Below are 22,038 nucleotides of genomic sequence, written 5' to 3'. Positions count from 1 at the left end.
GTCCGTTGGTAATTTTATATCAAAGAACTTTTAAAAAGTTTATCTTTGACATTTTGGTGAGTAACACATTGTATGTGTTTTATAATATGTTGTAATCAGAATAAATGCTCGTTTATGCTGTGCTTTTGAGGTTCCAAGGTAAATCATAGTTTTAACACGAAATTAATAATCATCATGATAGGCTTATGTGCTTCTTATAAAAATGTTTATTTCAAACTGTAACAAACCTGAATTTAATTAGTGAATCTTTTTTCCTTGTTTTGTTAGATGCAAGCATTACAAAATTTATTATGAAAATTATGATGCATAGTAAATCTTATTGATATATCATTACGTATAAAATACCGTATGATATATTTCATTTAAGTTACAGAAATATTTAATTATCTTATGTCTGTTAACGCTTTTAACTTCAAAGATCGTTATTTTATTCAATCTAACTTTTTAATTAGAATGTTACAATAAAATCAAGCATCATTTGTACCTTATAAAAAAAATTTTCTGACAAAGTGACTAACCCGTGTTTTTATCTTTAGGCCTTTCTGATGTGAACAGAGGTGAGAACATAAATCATTTTAAAATTACTTTGTGTGTGTGTGTCATGAACAAATCTCTATTTCTTTGTCATTTTTCCGTGGATCGTTTAACCTTAAAGTTTGGAATGTACAATTAAATAAAAAATAACGTTATGTCATCGAAGATCGGACATTTAGATCTTTTATACACCACGATTTTGTTGCAGATGTTCACGAATATTCCAGAATTTAGAGAAGCTTTCCAACGTGTGAAAATTATGCAGTGTATGGTACAACCGTTTTCTTTAAAGACAAACGATCCTGTGGCTCTTGTTTGATACATTAGTCAGTATTTACAATCATGAATCAGTTTTAGTTACTATTCCTTTAATGGAGACTGTTGTTGTTATTTTTGTGGGCTAGATGGTCAGGTTAGAAATAATGATAGGAAGGGGGAACAACATTTAATAATAACATGCTACTTTTAACACAACATCGGTACTGACTGTCACAATGATAACGCCCCCACTGCGTGTTCAACCACTGTCATAGCTACCAAGTACTCGAACAAATAGAGCAGTCATATAAATAGGTTTAGAGTTTTTTGTTAAATTACACTCAACACGTCAATATATATCACAGGGAATTAGGAAAATAAACATTTTTTATACATGCTCCCACCGTAAAGTTTAAGTAAATACAAGTAAGTATGAGTTTAGGTTCGATCTTATCAAATGTGTTATGTTAAAACCCATTCTGAAATGTATTTCCGGACGGCTGGTAGGGGTATTAACACTTTTACTAATAAGGGCGAGAACAACGTTTCAACCTTCCAAATTCATCTTCAGAGAGTTTAAATGTTACAAAATGAAAAATAAAATTCATAATTCTTTGTTAAACTGAAGATGACCTAAGGAGGTCAAAACGTTATTCGCTGCTTTATTTGTAAAAGTGTTAATACCCATCCCAGCTGTCCTGAGACACATTTTAACTTCAAATGGGTTTCTCGTCACCACGAATTCTGCAATGTGTTTAGTGGGGATTCTATCTGTATTTGAGCATTTAAAGAAAGTAAAATAATAATAATAATATCAAACACAAAGACTAGCATGAATTACATTAGTGTATAATATTTGACCAAAAACTTTTCAAATTTATAAAAGAAAAGGGAAAAATATAAAATACTTATGTTCTAAGAGATTCATGTAAAACACATTAACGCCCTTTTCCTCTCTTTCGCCCATTCAATTATAAAAATAATCAGTTTTTAATGAGTAAAGGAGCACTCGAGAGCTATTCTAGTCTGATATAACGGAGGGATTTAAACATCTTTATTACACACTCACGGCCCCAAAGTACGGACCACGTTTCTGTAGCAAGAAATTGGGAACCGTGAACGTTCAGTTTCACTGCTGGGATACGTTACCGCTAAACAACACCCTACTCCAGAACTTTGAACGAAGATCCGAATTTCAAATCTCTATGTTTTTCTTTCTTTGTAGAAAACAACAACAACAATGCCTGATATCCTGTTTCATTGTTGTGGTATTTCAATAAATATCATAGACTTAAAGCAAATATTTTTATGTTATATAATAGTTTACTAATATAACTTTTTTGTTTCTTCATCGAAGTTTTAATTTCAAATTTGATGTGTTGCCATTTTCAGGTACATCAAGGAATTTCTCTTTGAGGTGTTTTCTTCTCTTTTTTGCTGCGCTTACCTTGACGTCCTAACATATCACATTTCATCAGAAAAACTTTATTCAAAGGATGCGTAAGGTATCATATTTATACAAGTGTCTATTCTTTATCAATAATTAATTTTAATCTCGGATACAACTGAAGCCTAAAATCTATAAAATATGAGCCTTTAACAGCTCTAGCACTTCTTGGAACGATTCGAGATAGTATATTATCAGAAATCTTTGTATTAGGTTTACTTTTAATTGTAAGTTTTTTCTCGATAACTTAAATGGACAAGGAATTTGTGATATAATACATTTCTTTTTTTAAACTAGATATCTACTTCGAGAGCAAGAAGTAAACTATTTACAAATTACGTCTTTATGTATGATTAAAATGTACAAATAAAACTTATCTTTAACATTCAAAAAACTTTTCCATGAAAACTCAATGTCATTAAAATATAATTTAATTTTGTCAGAAAGTTAATCATTTATGTATCAGGGATTGAAATTAGATGACAAATATGACCTTCTAAAACCATAGTAACCACCAAACTGTTTGAAAACCGAAAAAAAAACTTTTAAATTCAGGCCACCTTTTTATGTTACCATTAAGAAGTTATTTGTACCAATTTTCCTTTCCAGGTTTTTGTGAAACGAGACATCGTTGAAGATAATTTGTAGATGAAAAGCATGTCAACTAATATGGATAAAGAATTTTGTTTTCTTTACTGTTACCAATTGTTTTGATCATTCGTTAATAAGTGCTTATAGAGTCGGTTATCAAATAAATAAATAATTTTGACCTGTGATATATCTGCGTTAGTTTTTTTGAGAAAAGCGAGGTCCGAATAAAACTTGTACATCTGTTTAAAGGCTTGCCTTGTTCTAGACGTATGTGTATTATTTAAATGTGTATAATAAAAAGTGGGTATGAAATTTAGTAAAGAAAACATTTAGACTAAGTTAAATTTACATTGCATTAATAATCACATTTATTTTTCCATAAATGACTTTAAAACAAATTAGATATTTCAATGTTAAAATATACAGAGAACTGCATGTATAATAAGCACATTTTTATATGATGGAAAACTGTTCCTTTCTTTTTTTACTTTGCACCAGCCACATGGGAGCTACCTGCCCTAGTCATCCCTTATTTAACAGTGTAAGACTAGAGGAGTGGCAGTTAGTTATCACCCCCCTCCGCCAACTCTTGGGCTACTCTTTTACCAACGAATAGTGGGATTGACCCTCACGTTAGAACACCCCTACGGTTAGAAGACAGATCATGTTTGGTGTGAGAGGGATTCGAACCCGCGACCCTCAGATTACGAGTAGAGCTCCCTAATCTTCTTGCCATGCCGAGCATCCTGGAAAATCCAGACTTACTTATACATGGAAGTGAATCAGATACTATCCCAAAAAATATCCTTTTTATTCAAAAACGAACGAGACTGTATCAACTACTAGATCAAATAAGGAGAATTATAAAAGGTTGGAAAGCTATATAAAAATGTTCAGAAAAAATGAAAGAATATATACGATGCTTATTCTATTTATGGGCTGGTCTTAATATCGTGTCTAAAGCTACTTAGTTATCGAACACTAGAACACTTCACGTGCATCTGTTCTTTTGCTGCATCTCTTTTATTTACTGTTTAATCTCAACAGAATCGCGGTAACTTAAAAAGAATGATTTAGCACGGCACATTTTTAATCTTCATTACTTAGATGAAAAGGTAGATTTGGTATTTAGTGGGCCTTTTGCGGCAACGAATAAAGCGCTAAGCACTGTAAAATTGTGCGCTGTAAAAGCGAAGATCAAGTGTCGTTGTTTAATATTTGGTTAAAGAAAATGTGTATGCGTGTGTGTTTTCTTTTAGCAAAGCCACATCGAGCTATCTGCTGAGTCCACTAAGGGAAATCGAACTCCTGATTTTAGCGTTGTAAATCCGTAGACTTACCGCTCTACTAGCGGGGGACAGGTTAATAGTCGAAGAATTCGTGGTGGCTGCTATTGAATAGCCTGTGATCTATCAGTTTTACGCAACAATTGTAAAACAAAAATTACTTAGTTAAAAGTAAAAGAAAACCCAATTAATTAAACATGCTCCTTATTGGTGGACTAATATCTAACTTAATAGATAAAATATAGACATTGTTCTATGAGACCTAAGCTTCTTTCTGACTCACTTGATGTAAAAACATTGTTTATTAGCTCAGCAGAAAGTGTCTGGACTTATGAAATTAAAAAGGGAGTATTTATACCCGAGGTTGGCACACCACAAATTGTGTGATCTTATAAGTAACAACAAACAATAATTTCAATAATTCCATAATATTCAAACAGTATTGTAATAGTTTTGAAAAACTCTTCTGTTTAAATACAATTACATTTCAACTACGCATATCTTGAAAATCTCCAAATATCGGTGTAATTTTGCGATACGGTAGCATGTAATTATTTAAAATGTTTCATATATTAGACTTTAAAATAATATATGTTATATGTTAATGGAAATATTTGTAAATGTATATTGTAACTTTAACCAAAAACCATTTTGTAATCTTTTACGTATACTTTTTAAACAAAATTAACATGTAGCGTAATTGAGAGCGTTATTGAAATACTGTATAACATCAAATTATTTGTGTGTGTGTATTAGTTTGTTGTAACTGAAAAACAAGACGAAACAAAAATAAATTAAACAGAAAACACTGCACTAATTCAAAAGATCCTAGGGTACAAGCTATAATATGAGATTATAAAATGCACCCTCGGTTTTGAAGGTGAATGGGGAAGTAGGATCCACACTGCGATGGGGATACACCTTCTATAAATCTTATATAAAGATAACAAAATCATTAATAAAGTTTTAATAAGCTAAAATAATTTATGTAACTAGTTGGTGAATAAAGTTGCTCGCATAACTTTCACATATTGTACATGCTTAAAGCCTCAAATATTTGTTTATCTCTACATGCAAGTTTCCTAGCTAAGTAACACTAAATATACTTCACGCTCATGGACAGCCTGTTTTAATTCTATAAAATGGCCTATTTTAATTCATAGTAGTCAGTTTTAGCGCTTTGTTCTTTTCAATTGTAAAATACACGGCGCGTGATTTATTACAGCTTTAATTATTTGCCATCTTCTAATACAGTGTTTACTTCTCGTTTATCAGTAAGGGTGTGAGATATCTTTCTGTGTTAGGAAATCTTACATAACAACAACCTCAAACATGACAAAAATGAGAATATGTAAAAATTATTCGTTTCAGAGTGTTTTTCAAATTCATATGTATCTTTAGAAAATAAAACGAAAATTAAGAGGTCAGTTTCCACCGTATTCGTTATTAAAAGAGTAGCCCAAAAATTGTTATCGGGTAATGTTCACTAGCTCCCTTCCCTAGTCTAGCTTTGCTAACATAGAAACGGCTAGAGCAAATAGCCATCCTGTAGTTATGTCCTGAATTCAAAACAGACCAGAGAATTCTCATTTATTTTTTCTATTTTTACTTTTTGCAAACCCAAACGGGAGGTGAAAGCTTGTGGCAGCTACACATTTTATTCATAGTAAATTCCCAAGCAGTCGACAGTACGACGGTGCTAAAGTAATTTATGGATAAAGGGGCAAATATTACTGTTTATTTTTGTATAAAAATATTCATAAGGTGAAATTATTCATCAATATACAGACTAAAAACAAAGCGTTTGGAAAAATGGCCCGGTATGGCCAGGCGGGTTAAGGTGTTCGACTCGTAATCTGAGGGTCGCGGGTTCGAAAGCCGGTTACACCAAACATGTTCGCCCTTTCAGCCGTGGTGGCATTATAATGTGACGGTCAATTCCACTATTCGTTGGTAAAATAGTAGCCTAAGAGTTGGCGATGGGTAGTGATGACTAGCTGCCTTCCCTTAGGGACGGCTAGCACAGATGCCCCTCGAGTAGCTTTGTGCAAAATTCGAAAACAAACACACACATCATGTTAATATTTAAATGTGAAATAATTTAAGATATTTAAAATTACACAAGGTCTAGTGATCAAATAATATTTCCAAACACACAGTTTCATCTGACCTGTGACATTTTTTCGTAATATTAATTAAAGTTATTAATTGTCACATACATTTATAAATGCACATTGGGATGTAGAGGAGGTAAGAAAGCCTCATAAATGTTTATAAATGTAGATAACTTACATCAAAATATAAGCATCACTAGACAGTATCTACAAAAAGCAGAATATACACTCGTATCACAGATTATGTGGATCATTTTAATGGAAACTCTAAGTTTAAATTAATTATTAGCTACGTGATTTTATTATATAGTATTTCAGTAACGCATAATTCAAGGATTAGCGGATTCTTGTCTTGGATATATCAGGCTAAATTAACGAATAGGATATCTTTCATTCTTAACATAATGGGTTACTTACAATGTGCACACTTTTATGAAATAAGAAAACACTAGCAATTAAACATTACATTACATCAGTTTTAATCACTCAATTCCATACACAATTTATAAAATTTCTATGGAAATTTACCAAGATATCTGGATGTATTTTCCTTTTTAAGATGAGAAAAATACGTAACATTTGTAAATAATTATTTTATAGTAATTAAGTCTTAGAACAGGATCTATAAAAGAACATTTATTTTTATACATTATATTTTACTTAATACTTTCAGCTCTTTTGAAAATTCTACCCATTATTTATTTTACACTGATGAATCTTGGCAATTAGATTGTGATTTCCATATCGCTTTGGATATTGTGTAAAATTTAGTCTTAAGAGCTGATACTTTTGCAGACGCAAGTACTGATGCACAGACATATCAGTGACACCTACAGTATCTAGTCCTAATGTTTCACAGTAGGTTTATCACGTTATGTTGTTTTAACACACGGAATTTATATGATATAATACTTCTATGGCTCAATAATTACCATCCCTAATTTTGAACTACTGATCAGAGTGGGGCGAGTCAACAATTCAGTAAAATATGCCGCCACCAGGGCTTATCCGGTTCTTTAATTTGAATAAAGAAACTTACCAACACTTTTATAGCGTTACTAGAGGTGAAAACACAGAGCCTTTCTCACGGCATTACGTCTCAAACCCTGGATCCTTAGTTCTGTATCTCTAGAGCCCTTAGACGTTAATCAACAAGCCAGTATATATATATATATATATTATACCACAGAAGTCAGTTGTTTTTCATATACCTAAAGTCATCTCGTAAAAAACAAATTTTTTATAGGAATTATGTTTCCATTATATCAGTATGTAAGCTTTCGTTTATCTAAACTAATCAGTTACAAGTTTGTTTGTTTTTTAAATATTTAGAACTATACCACCGTAGTTCAAGTAAAATTACTCTTGACAATATTGTTTGGATTTTCTAAATACATGGGCGGACTTTAAGTTCTGAGCAGAATAACTTATTTAATCTCATGTCAATCAATCGACCTCGGTTAGAACATGTACTGAGTGATGGTACCTGATGAGTTACGCATAAAAAAATACCATTCATACATGACCTTTGAGTTATAATGGTAATATGCAATTAATAGTTTAATCAAGAAAATCAAATGTGATTATATCATGTTCGTGAAATAAAAAACACTCGTAAGCGCAAAAAATAATATTTTCATTCCTGAAACACTCGTGAGCATAAACAATAATATTTTCATTTCTGAAACACTCGTGAGCTCAAACAATAATATTTTCATTCCTGAAACACTCGTGAGCTTAAACAATAATATTTTTATTTCTGAAACACTCGTGAGCTTAAACAATAATATTTTCACACTTAAGAAATAAGAGCAGAGAAGAAATGAAATTTTGTTAAATTACTATCAAATTATTTTAATAATATTAATTTATTTTATTAAATTATTATTAAACTATTTCATTCTATTAAAATATTATTAACTTATTTTTAAGATTGTTAAATTGGAATTAATTGGAACTAAAAATGTGTCCGTTTGAACTCTTAGCTGAAACGTGGAAAGATAAAGTGAAAATATAATTGCAAGTCATACTTTCTAAAATGAGCATGTTTTTATATTAAGAAAGACCATTAAAAAATTACAACCATTGCAACAATGAACATCTGGGAGAAATTTTCCACAACCTGATCTACCACTGTTTGACATAAATGAACATATTGTTTTAATGTTAATCTTGCACCAAAAAAATAAAAGGTGTTTTGAAATTTCAAGAATTGTGTGTAACATTCTGTTAAGTATTCCTCAATGTACATCAAATGTAAAGTGTTTTGAGTAGAACCCAGATTTAAGATGACCATGTCTTTATAAAACAACTTTTCCTAAGTGAACACAATCGGTACCTTTATGTTGAGAATCGTTAATTTTATCTAGTAAAACGTGAAAATGGTACAAGATATTTGAAACCCATATTCTACTGGTACTGGTTTTATTTATCTTATTTGTCTCTCTTTGAAAACATAAGATTGATTACATAAATAAAATTCATGTGTCTCAGTTTGCAGGATCGTGTGACTGTGCTATACTAAAATAATAACAGCTTTATTATGGTCAAAAAGTAATTCGAAAAATAAAATGAACAACAAGCTTTTAAACTTTCTCTATAAATGTTGAAATAGTAATTCCTTGGTTTGATTAACTGGATCCATAAAAGATGCTTTTTGTTCTCGACGGTCATTTTTACCTGTAAAAACATCGGCAGGGGTTGTGAATAATATTCAAGGTCAATCTTAGAAACACTGTTTTTGGTCGGAAAAATTCGGCTCGAGAAATTTATCTGGGAAATAATAATTGCAAAGACACTATTAATTTTCAAAATTACTCCAGTTAGATCCCTGTAGTTCTTAGGTATGATGATACACCTTTGTGACTTTACTTTATATGGTTGGTTTAGAACAGTTGAATTACCTGCTTTCCTATATTTATTTTTGTCATTGAGAGAAGGTTCTGAATATCTGTTATTCAGTTAAAGTTATTATTGCTTCTTTGCTATTAAGTACAAAACTACAAAACTATCTATTTGTGCTGTGCCAACCTCGTGTATCGAAACCTAGTTTTTACCATCATGAATCTGCAGACTCATCGATGAGCCACTGGAAAGATAACTAGGCTTATAAGTAGTTCTTTAAAAACCTCATTCCTAATCTAATTAGCGAAAAAACAAGTTATATGTTAAGACTACCCCATTTTATAATACAATTTTCGTTAATATATATATTTTTTCATATCCAATTATGATCTCAAAGTATTCATCCAATCTTCTCAATTTCATAGGCTGATCTTATTAGAAAAGTAACAATGTCTTAGCTGGGACCATGAGTGAATTTTCCCTAACTTAAATTTGTACTCTGTAGTTCTACTGCTTAGAAAACATTATAAAGAATAATGAATTCTAAAAGTCTTAATGAGCTTTAAATCTTACTCAATCCAGTGAAGACTTGTCAAGAAATTTCAGCCTGTCCTCATACAACAACCTCTTTTAGTCTTTTCTGAATGTTACACAGCAAATCAGCATCTTTCTTAAATAAGTTGACTAAAACTAAATATAAGCTGGAAACAACGTTTAACTAATAACTTTTGAAGTGAATCAAATGTACTTCAATATATGCAATCTGAAATATTTTTCTCATTACTCTCCAATCTGTATTGTTTAGAAGGATTTGAAATCTCCATAGTGGCTGTATCCAGATGTGCTTCTTCATTAACTCCCTCTCCCTAGATTTTCTTCGGAAATAAATAAAAGTAATTTGTTTTGTGATACCAATATGCAAAACCCAACTTTATTAAAGTTAAAAGGTGTCTGCCAAGTTTTAGCTCAGCTCACCGAATGGTTGAAATATATCTGTATACTTACAGCAACTTTAGCACGATTTGAAAGTCCAGCAAGTTAATACTATCTACAAATTATATGAATTTACTAGTTATTTAGGTCATTAATGAAAATATCACATAAGTAGGCCTATCACAGAATACCAAAGTAAATCATTTATAACATGAATTCATATTCATGTTACTTCACTTATAACAAATTCATGTCTTCTACCTTTCAGTTAATCCTCATTCTATTTAACTAGCTTATTCTTCTGCCCTAACAGATAGAATCTGTTTAAGAAGTATCTTAAGTAGCACCTTATCAAAAGATTTTGATAAAAATTTGAGTTGTTTATGTAAACAGATGGTATAAATACTTTCGTTTCATACCTTTTTATCCAAATCGTTGATGAATCGAGTTATTAAGTGAAATTGATATCTACAATTGATATAATAAATAAAATGCGTTTCACATATCATTACACCTTATACTTTACTTTCACTGATACGTTCTTGAAATTTCTGGAAGACCAAGTGCAGAATTCCCTGCATTATCTATGTACTGATTATATGTAACATTTCAAAATAAAACGAACAGATTCTAAGACATGACCTTACCTTTCTAAATCCGTGATAGTGGAAAAATTATCTAAACACTTCTGTAGATTTTCTTTAACACTAATAATTTTCCAACTACTAAAAAAAGAGTAGATGACCTCTAATCACTTCTATATTGTTCTATCTTCGTCCATAGAAACTAATGTGATATTGAACAGTTTTAGCAATTTAATTAATTGAATAATTAAATATAATTAAAGGCCAATAAATATGTTGTTTTATTTCCTAATCATCCAAGAATAAATATCGTATGATTCTATTTTACCTCACTTCTCCTAACTTCATTCAAGTACAAACTGATAAGAAAAGTAATTAGATGCTCAGGTAATCTCGTAATCCTTAATAAAAAATCTCTTCAGCCTGATTTTGTTGCTTTTCAATATACATGAGAATTCTTTACTACTACTGCCATAAGTAATATATTCTTAAACAGCTTTCGTTTTGGCAATCAGATCAATTTTTCTAAATGTGTAGAAAAAAATCTTAATTTTCCATATGATCTTATTTGTACGCTATTTCGACATAAACTCGACATTTCTATTTTTCTTTTTTTTAATCTGAATATACTGGCTCTGTATTTGAAATAATTCGGTCTTAAAGGTTCCACACTTCAGATAAACATGTACAGCTAACGGCTTAACCCAGTTTGCCTAAGATAATCAATAGTTCCTTTGAAGGATTATTTTATATTTCTCCTTCACATTTGTTTCTCATATTCTATTACATTCCCTTCACTACATTTTAGGGCATAATTTTCCATAAAAATTATGGGCTGTTACATCTAGATTGGTATTACAAATTTTTATGTCCATTGTTCCACTGAACTGTCACTTTTGTTGGTATTTTCTCCAAAAGTATTGAGTCTGTATTCACAAGAGATATTGTAAATTGTATTTTTGTTCTCCGACACGTTTCAGGGTGGGTTGATGTACATAACAGCGACAGCACTGTGTTTAGGCCTCTAAAATTATTTTGCACGTATGGTTTTTTACATTTCCATGCGTTATTTATCGTCTTAATTTTTTTATCAAAAATGCATCCATTGTCAAGGAGGATAGTGGTGACGTGTTGTTAAATTGTTCATGTCATCTTATGCATTATAAATCTTGTTCACTGTTGACACTAGAGTAGTCTACAACACTCACGTTTACAATTTTGGAGTGATTTGATCTAAACTCCAGATATTTACATAATTCTGTACGTTTCCTGTCTCCCCCTTGATGTAAGAGTTATTTGAGTTTGTGACTAACACGTTTAGAAGTGGGAACTTCTTTTTCTGTTTCTGTCAAAATTATATTGTTGTTTCTTTCCTAAAAAGGTGGTTTATGAACTCCGGAATAATAATGTAGCGTGTACGAATGTACATACTTTTAAATGTGAGATGTGAATTTTAGATAAAATACAGACGTAGAAGGTCATGTTGTAGGTACTATTAGTTATTTAGTTGTCTCTTTTCCCATTTCCTTTTGGTTTTTTCTTGACGAGTTAGCTAAGCTTATATACCTGTGCCAGCTGTTGAATTATATCACTCTTTATTTTATTATATTAGCTATTTTCAACTATTTTATGGTTTGAAATTATATGGATTTTTATCTAAATCATATTAATGTAACCTTAGTCTAATGGTTGGATTGTTTTTGTGTTGTAATTTTTTGAGTTTCTGAAAGCAGTTTTTCCGATAGAAAGGGTTTACATTTCATAGTTCTTTGGTCTGTTGACCTCATTTTGATTTTGAAGTCTTTTTTTTTCTGTCTTCTTCTGATAAGCTGTTGTTAGTATCTTCTGTAATTGTAATTCTAATTAAGTGTTTCTTTTTTAGAATAAATAAGCGAATCTAATTCTCCATGTGAACTGCTTTAACACATCACTGTGTTTGTGGATATAAATGTTAAATTGCTGTGTATATCTTGAGAACCTATTTGTATGTTGCATTATTTATCTTCATATAGAGAATTTTAAACTTATTATATGTCTTAAGTTTATTTAATTAGTGACATTTTATCTTATTTTTGCTTTATTGAATTTCTTATTTAATTTTAACCATTGTGACGCACTGATATGTAATTTGTTTTCATGTCCTTCATGGATTACACTGTGTTATCAACATCTATGAACGAAATTGAGATGACCAACTACTTCAAGTAACTTACATTTTCACTTTCTTAAATCACTTACAATTCGAGAGTAGTAAGTACTTAGTGTAAGTTTGGTTTGGTTTGTTTATGAATTTCGCGCAAAGCTACTCGAGGGCTATCTGCGCTAGCCGTCCCTAATTTAGCAGTGTAAGACTAGAGGGAAAGATAGCTATTCATCACCACCCACCGCCAACTCTTGGGCTACTCTTTTACCAACGAATAGTGGGATTGACCGTTACATTATAACGCCCCCACGGCTGAAAGGGCTTCAGTGTGTGTATGTGTGTGTGTGTGTGTAATTGCTGCTTTGAGCTGGGCGTGACTTTAGGGTTAGCGTGTATGGGCTGTAAATCCGAATATTCATGGTTAGCGACCCACTGATATGATACATGTTTGTACTTTGAGGAGCATGAGTTCACTGTCAGAGTGATGGTCAGTTCCCAGTATTCAATCAAATAAGAGTAGCACAAATGTGGGCAAGGGGCATAATTAACTAGCTGTCTTCCTAAGTGTAAGTTGATGGCAATCTGTTTTAATCACTGTCGTCGTTAGCAGTCTATATGATCTCTCTCTGTATATATATATCAATACCATATATAAACAGGACCTTGACGAATATGGTTTTCTACAGATCTCTTCTCTTTCAACATAAAATTTCCAATGCTGATATATTCATTCGTTTAGACAGACTCTTGACATAAGTCAGCGTCTCTCGTCCACTGTCTCTCTTTCTTTCAATCTTTCCACTTACAATCAGTCTTTTTATTTCTTCTTTTCTCATTACATGTTTGAGAAATTCTAGCTCGTCATCACAAAACTCCAACTGTCTTTTTCCTATTTTAGTTAACAGTTTTCTCCTGCAATATGCTCTTGAGAGACTATCTTCCCTTGAGATGTGACTTGTCCAACTGGTCTTTAAGATCTGCCTTAGGAACAGCAACTCAATTGCCTCGATTCTCTTTTCCATACTTGGCGATATTGTTCAATATTTTAATGCACGCATGATAATTGATATAACAGAACAATCCAAAACCCTTAACCACATCCCTATAGAAATTTTAATATTTTTCAATATCTTTTTAATTTTTAGGAATGCATCTTTTGCCATCCTATTCCGCATTTTATCACATGATTACATTTACCATCTGACGCTATCCAGCTTTCCAGGTAGTGGAATTTATTAATCTGTCTTATTTGTTCCTTTTCTGTGTGTACAGAAATGATCATTTTCGTAATTACATAATTCTGTTTTCACTCAGTTAATACCTAAACTTTACTTCACACTTTTACTAACAACTTTATCAAAAAGTTTTACCGCTTTTTTTTTTCTGAATCAGTTATTAAACCTATGTCATCAATATAAAGTAAATTGTTCAAATTCTGTCCTCCGATAATTATAATCCTCTTTGGTAAGTCCTTCATCTTCGTCAGGATTTTCTCACTGCACAAATTAAATGAGTCAGGTTAAAAGATATATCTTTGCCTTACGCCTTTTTTAGTCGGGATGAAATCACTTAATTCATTTTATGTATTCACTGCGTCGGATTGGTATTCATAAAGGTTTCTTAAAATTCATAAGTCTCTGCCATCGATGTCCAGCTCTTCCAGCATTTTCATTAACTCTACATGTTTGACTGTATCAGAATATTTTATACAATTAATAAAACATGAGAAAAGTTCCTTCGTCATGTCTATTCCCTCTCCAAAAATATTTGTACCATGATGATACCATTTTTTTACCCCGATTTTCAATGAAGCAACATTGAACTTTTGCATAATTCAGTCTTATTCTACTTTTAGCTATCATCATTAACACCTTTAATAAAATCTTTGTCAAATGGCTTGTGGTCAGATGGTGTTCACATTCGATGACTCCATGTTTAGGAGGAGTGCAATAAGGATAGGTTTATTGAATTCCCCAGATTTTTCATCACTTTCTCAAAACTAATTGGTAGCAGTTGTTAACTTTTCTAAACCAAATTCTTCCAAACAGTTTATTTGTTCCACAGCAATTTCATCTTTTTCGTGTAACTTTATTCGTTTTCATTTTGTTCATAACTGTTCATAACTGTTCATACTTCTGACTTAAAATTTGTCAATCCATCCACGTTCTCTTTAATAAATGACTTTTCTTCACAACTGTCGTGGAATAAATCTTCGATATATTTCGTCTATCTTTTCAGTGCTTGTTTTTACTCCATAATTACATCACAATTCTTACCTTTAATACATCCATTAAAGGATGTATCAAATGTACATTCTCCTTTACCTGGATATATTTGATATTCCTATACATTAATCCAACGTCTTTATCCTTTCGTTTTACATTTCTGCATTTTTTCATTAAGTAATTTTTCCTGTTCTTTATTGAACATTGATCGAATTATTTTGTCACGTTTCTTATACCTTTCTTTACGTTGAGTTTCAACTCCATTCTATCTTCCATGGGCTCATGGATTTCCTACATTGTTCATTTATGTTTACTTTGCTTAAATTTAATGGAATAGCTTCCTTGGCTGATTCGACTAGTGATTCATTAAAAATTACTCATTTGAACATATTTCTTTTACCTTCGAGTTCATAAAACGGTTTTTAATTGTAATTGTATACCTTTCTTTAATTGGATCTTTTCTCCATTGGAACTGTATAATCAAGCTTCTTTGTTACTTTTTGTTTATTAGGTTTTCTTAATCTTCTCTTGGTGATGCACACAACAGTGCATGGTCGCTCCTGCAATCAGCCCCTGCGTTCGATTTTATTGTTTTGCTGCCTTTGTGAATCTTTTACTTATGGTGATGTAACCAATTTGGTTTTCTAACACTATCTCCAAGACGTTTCCATGTATATTTTCTTCTCGGGTGTTGCTCAGACCAAGCATTATTGTAACAACCAAGCATCTATTGTAGATCATGATAAAATACCATGCAACTGAACAGTAATCAGCTATTTGTTCTTAAAACCTGTTTAATTTGCAAAAAAAAAACAACACAAAAAACAATGAAGATCTCTATAGTTCTTATGTATGACCCCTATCCAGTGCAGATGCATAAAAGTATTAACTGAAATATGTAGATTAATTGCGTTCACTCTAGTCTATCAGTTAAAATTTAAAGATGGCTGTACAAAACCTGAAAAGAACAAGCACATAAATTTAGACACTAGTGAATGGGTAAAGCGACAATGCATCACTAGAGATGTTACGATTAATAATAAAGAAAGTGAAAACTTAAACCTAATGATTGGGTACTGCTGTGGTAGGCAATGCCAGGATGCAAGCAACTTGATCTTACGAATTTCAGTATTAATATGTTGTATATATATATACATGTTGAACACATCAACAAGCTGTTCTACGTTATCAATGAGTCTCTTGAAAGCTAGTTACTATGAATCAGGCATGGATGAGATAATTTCTTCTGACAAACAGAGCATTGTATCAGATGTTCTCGAATTAGCTGATGAGGAGGAAAAAATGGCAGTCCAAAATGCATCAGACAACTGACAGAGATTCACACATGAACTTGGCTACCTTATTGTTGAGGTAATTACACATTTTCAAAATTTCAACAAATTTTTATACACTCTTTTTGTGTATCTGAGCTCTCCAATGAAAGAGGTTACTGAAGAATTCTTTAGTTACACACTAAAACAGTCATTTCCTTTAGATGCTCTGGAACTCTCCCAAATGACATGTCGTTGAAAAATTTCTTAAACTTGTTCTCTAGTAAGATTAGTCGTGTAAAGATTTGAGAATACCTGGTCAGAATACCCTTGCTATATTTACTTATAGAATAACCAAATGACAAGGATAAAGAAGTTCTTCTTGTTAACATTTTCTCTACTTATACAGAGGGATGGTATTTTTTTTGTTTTATAAGTAGTCGTTTATGGCGGAGACATTTTTGTTTGTTTTGAACCTTATACCGATACATCAGGTTTTTTTGCTTTAAAACTTCTGATCATCTCTTCCCCCAATTCAGTAAGGTAGGAAACTCAGAATTAACTCAATAATACATATTCTGCATAACCTCTAGTAATAGAGTGTATATTTTCTCTGAAACATTTTTAACAACTAAAAATAATATTATGGGTCAAAACTTCACACAGATCTCTAAATGAGACCTAACTAGAGACTTAGACAATAAAGTTACATTTTCTCTGAGTCTATACTCAATGTCCTTGTACATAATTCTCAGCTTTACCACTCTGTTATTTAAAGCTTTATGAAACAAAACTCCAAACACTGCTTTCTTCTTCCACGTAATTAAGTATCTTAGGAATATTTTTATGATAGCAAACATACATAACCCTAAATTTATTGTAATTAAATACCATCTGTTACATGTTTGTCCAACTAACCAACCCACATATGTCTTTCTGCAAAATCATTACATATAGCTTGTCACTCAAACGACAGATATTTTGTATCATCAATAAACTTGGCCTTTAAAGTAACAAAATAATAGAAATAGTACCAACACAGATCCCTCAGGCACACAACTTGGAACATTAGTCCAATTAAACGGAACTCCATTGATAATAACCCACAGTACGTTAAATAACGACTGATGTAGATTTTCAATAACATTTTTTGTGAAATCCGAACAACAATTTTCTCAAAATTCTCATTATCTCACCTGCCTAGGAAGCAAAACCATCAGATACTTTAACAGAATAGTAAGACAGAAACTTTCTTTACTACGTACTGAGAATATGCAAACAGCATAGCTTTGGAGCAGACATCAGGAGCTGCAATGCAATTGCGGTTATATTCAGTGTATAACAAAAGATAACATTTATAACATTAATTGTGAATATAGTCTAATACATAAGAGAAAAAGCCCCCCGCTAATAAAGTGGTAAGTCTACGGATTTGCAACGCTCAAATCAAGGGTTTGATTTCACTTGGTGGACTATGCAAATAGCCCGATGTGGTTTTGCAAAAACAAAACACACATACAACACACATAAGAGAAAAAAAAGAAGTCAAAGCTAAGGAGTATGATAACAACACAGGATTTTATATTGCTGATCTATTTTCAACAGATCAGTATGTTACAGAAGAAAATCATATAATAAAATATAATTCCTCTCAATGCCTTAGTGTTAAGTCTGAGGACTTATAACAACAAACATCGGGTTTTAATACCCACAGTGGGCAGAGAACATATAACTCATTATATAGCTTTGTGTTTGAAAGCAACCAAACAAACAAATGAAATCAATATCGCAAAAAATAATTAGATGTGAACTACAATAGAAAGAAAACTAAAAGAAGATATCTACATCCAATTAATGGATAACGAGCTGAGTTAATCTAGCACATACGTCAGCAAAGCGTAGAATAGAATAGACTTGCAGTATTTAAGGAACGTATATTTTAATTAGCTATCGTCATTATCATGCTGACTTTTACTATCGCTCTAAATAGATAGAATCGGAAGCTAATATTACTATTTTACACAAAAATAACCTTCTTATTGGCCCCTTACCTCCTAACATCACTTATCAAGAGTTAGAAAATGAAGAGAACAAACATCTCCTCAGAATAAGACAACTTCACAGTTTTATTTATGCCTACTGCCATACACCAGTAGTCTGAGAGTATCATTCAAGACCAAGACCTCAGAAAAAATGTTGGAAGGAAGAAAACAAAATCAAAAGAGTCATGTGACCTTTCCACATGTATTCAGATACTTTTATCTTCAAAATGTTCACGTTTTCTATCTTTAAGATGATAGCATTAAACCTAATTTCAGTAAAAAACTTTCAAAATTTAAACAACTTTTATTTTTACATTTCTGCAATTAGGTTATTTTAACGAACCGAAAGAATTGATTAAACAGTTGTCAACAAAATAGAATTTGCTGTGATTTGTTCTTTAGAACATTTAACATGTTTTTTTATGAAACTAATTACTTACCAGAAAAGTCAATATTAACTTTATTATGTTAAGTACAAAACGCACAATGCGTGACACCTCTTACGTTATATAAACATTAAGAGCATCCATAAAAATAAAAACATTTACAGTTGTCGCCCTCTCATTCTCCTATATGTTTGCCCTACAGTGCCACAGCAGAATGTCTATGGACTTACAATACCCGAAATCGGGTTTCGATACCGTGATGGACAAATCACAAATAACCCATTGTGAGCTTTGTGCTTACATGTAACTGTAAATAAACAAATGTATCAATATATGTTCATCGTTAAGTTTAGTCTAAGCCTAAGGAATAGTCTGACAACTCAATTGTCTACCATGATTTTTCGACCCGGTGTACCGATTTCAAACTACCCCCTGTAAATATTACCCCCCGGTAGTTTGAATTCGTTTTCATATTACTGGGAGGTAGGACAAAATCGATTTCAGGTTATCCCCGGGGGTAGTCTGAAATCGATTTCATCTTACCCCCCCTTAATTTCAAAATACTTCATCCCCGATATACACGTTTTAACGGTTTGTTAAGATGCTAGACGTTTTTATCGCACTCAGTGTGTGTAAATGAAATCAACACATTAATAATAATGTAAAAACTCGAATATTTATCAGGTTCTATATCTCATGCTTTCAATCACGGGGCTTGGCATGGCCTAGCGCATAAGGCGTGCGACTCGTAATCCGAGGGTCATGGGTTCGCGCCCGCATCGCGCCAAACATGCTCGCCCTCCCAGCCGTGGGGGCGTTATAATATGACGGTCAATCCCACTATTCGTTGGTAAAAGAGTAGCCCAAGAGTTGGCGGTGGGTGGTGATGACTAGCTGCCTGCCCTCTAGTCTTACACTACTAAATTAGGGACGGCTAGCACAGATAGCCCTCGAGTAGCTTTGTGCGAAATTCCAAAACAAACAAACAAACTTTCAATCACTCATTTTATTTCAGTGCGCATAAAGAAATATAAAATTAATATGTATAAATTACAATATATTGAATGAAGGCAGTATGAAGGACGAGCCCTTAAAATACCTTTTATCTTATATAAATCATCAATTTTAATAAAAAAATAATAGGCCTTTTGCCTATTATCATGCACTGATACGTACTCGACACGCGCTACAAATATTAAAAGCAATCATTATGTTTGTCATTTTGGCGTTAGAAGAGCGGGTAATTTGAAATCAAGGGGTCAAGGGGGGGATAATTTAAAGTCGATTTCATGTTACTCCCCCGGTACTCTGAAAATGATTTCATATTACCGGGGGTTAACTTGAAAACGGGGGTAATGTGAAATCATTACACCGCATGGTCAGGTGATTAAGCACTCGACACGTAATCTGAGGGTAGCGGGTTCGCAACCCGGTCGCGCCAAACATGCTCGCCCTTTTAGCCATGGGGACGTTATAATGTGACGGTCAATCCCACTATTCGTTGGTAAAAAATAGCCCAAGAGTTGGCAGTGGGTGGTGAGTACTAGCTGCCTTCCCTGTAGTCTTACACTGTAAAATTAAGGACGGCTAGCGAAAATAGTTTTCGTGCAGCTTTGCGCGAAATTCAGAACAAACCAAACAATGATTTTATTTTTGTGTTCACTTTATAATTGGTTTTATATTTAATATTTTACCATAAAAGGCGAAGATATATTCAGTTTGAAGATGTAGGAAATCTAGTATCAAACTCTCCTTGTCCGTCACAATAATCCTTGTAGTAATTGTGATTTATTACAAGTGCAGAGCTCTGGACAAACCAATTTTGCTTTAAAACAATTGCAAGGTCTTTTGTACATTTTCAAGATGTGCTCGCATGTCCTCTTTGATAAACAGCAACAATACATTAACTGCAGAGTTCACATCATTGAGTTAGGGCCTTAATCTACTAATTAAAAGTCTCTTTCATACGTAAACTTTTATCACTTTCTCTCTCAAGAATCTTAAATAAGTTGTGATGTATTACTCATTACGTTCACTGCGCGTGAATCACGTAAACCCGATTTGTTATTAGTCTTCAAATTTGCACGTTCTTTTATTCATATTCCTAACTACTCAGTAACTAATTTATAGTTACGGTTTTTCATGTATGATATTTTAGCTTTGAACCTGAAAAAATGCTTTAATCTACTTTCATGTTTAAAACAACTCTTACGTTACCTGTGGATAAGTATAATAATAAACCATATAATTAAATATCCTGCAAATAAATATAATCCCACTGCTATAAAAGTTTATATGGTAGTTGTTTAATTGCAATTCAGACAAGTAGGGAAATACGTTTTAAATACCATGAAAGTAGCTTGCAACAAAAACTTTGAATGTTTTTTTTTAAATAATAAAGTTACACTTATTTTATTCATTTAAAGCTAGCTATAGCTTGTATTTACCAATCAAAATAAATTCACAATATCAAAATAATTAATAAGATTTGAAATCAAACGTAAAGCTTTGAAAAATAAAATAAAAATCATAAATTATTAAAATAAAACGGTACTAAATAATCTTTATTGAATGTAAAAATAAATAAATCGTGAGAGATTTAGATAGTAGATTGCATTTTCTGAAGGCCTATTCTTGGAAACAACTAATGTTGTAATGCTGCATACTTATTTAAATATCGTAAATGTAGTTCAACGTATATTAGATCAACCTGATTAGAAACGCGGCCGACATAGCCAGATGGGTTAGACTCGTAATCTGAGGGTCGCGGGTTCGAATCCTCGTCGCACCAAACATGTCCGCCCTTTCAGCCGTGGGGGCATTACAATGTGCGATCAATTCCATTATTCGTTAGTAAAAGATTAGCCCAAGAGTTGGCGGTGGGTAGTGATGACTAGCTGCCTTCCTTCTCGTCTTACACTGCTAAATTATGGATGGCTAGCGCAGATAGCCCTCGTGTGGCTTTGCGTGAAATTCTAACAAAAATTGACTAGAAACACGCATAAAAGATTATGCAAATTTAATGACTGATTACAAGTCAAGTAGACGTGATCACGCGCTCGTTGAATGTGAAGTACCAATACATCACAGTTTATTTTAAAATCATGCGAGAGGAAACGATCAAAAGTTTACATACAAAGAGACTCTGAAATTAATATATTAAAGCTGTAGCACAACGAAGTACTTTAGTGGCTGTGGCTGATGTACAGTCTGCTTCGCATGCTGAATTAGTACTTTGCTTTCGTAAAATGACATCTTTGATATAAATATTACTTTCTCAGCATATTCTTCATTGCAACATGATAACAAACCATACCATGCTAAGGCCCACAAGCGATTATTAAGACACGATGAAAGAAGTAAGCTGAACACTTAAGAAA

The 22,038-nt window shown here is 32.3% G+C and overlaps 1 protein-coding gene across 1 annotated transcript in view; it reads left to right on the top strand.

The window, feature by feature from the left end:
• The window catches only part of LOC143235644 (uncharacterized), a 29,604-nt gene extending 26,589 nt beyond the window's left edge, over positions 1-3,015 (top strand). The window contains exons 5-7 of the mRNA XM_076473871.1: positions 537-557; positions 2,185-2,297; positions 2,849-3,015. Coding sequence (XP_076329986.1) covers positions 537-557; positions 2,185-2,252 — 89 coding nt within the window. The 3' untranslated portion in view covers positions 2,253-2,297; positions 2,849-3,015. The remainder of the gene's footprint in view (positions 1-536; positions 558-2,184; positions 2,298-2,848) is intronic.
• The last annotated feature ends 19,023 nt before the right edge of the window (positions 3,016-22,038 follow it).

The sequence above is a fragment of the Tachypleus tridentatus genome, chromosome 12 (assembly GCF_004210375.1).
Source record: "Tachypleus tridentatus isolate NWPU-2018 chromosome 12, ASM421037v1, whole genome shotgun sequence".
In the NCBI taxonomy this organism is placed as follows: Eukaryota; Metazoa; Arthropoda; class Merostomata; order Xiphosura; family Limulidae; genus Tachypleus; species Tachypleus tridentatus.
Note: the sequence above shows the minus strand (reverse complement) of the source record. Positions and strands in the feature narration are given on the sequence as shown.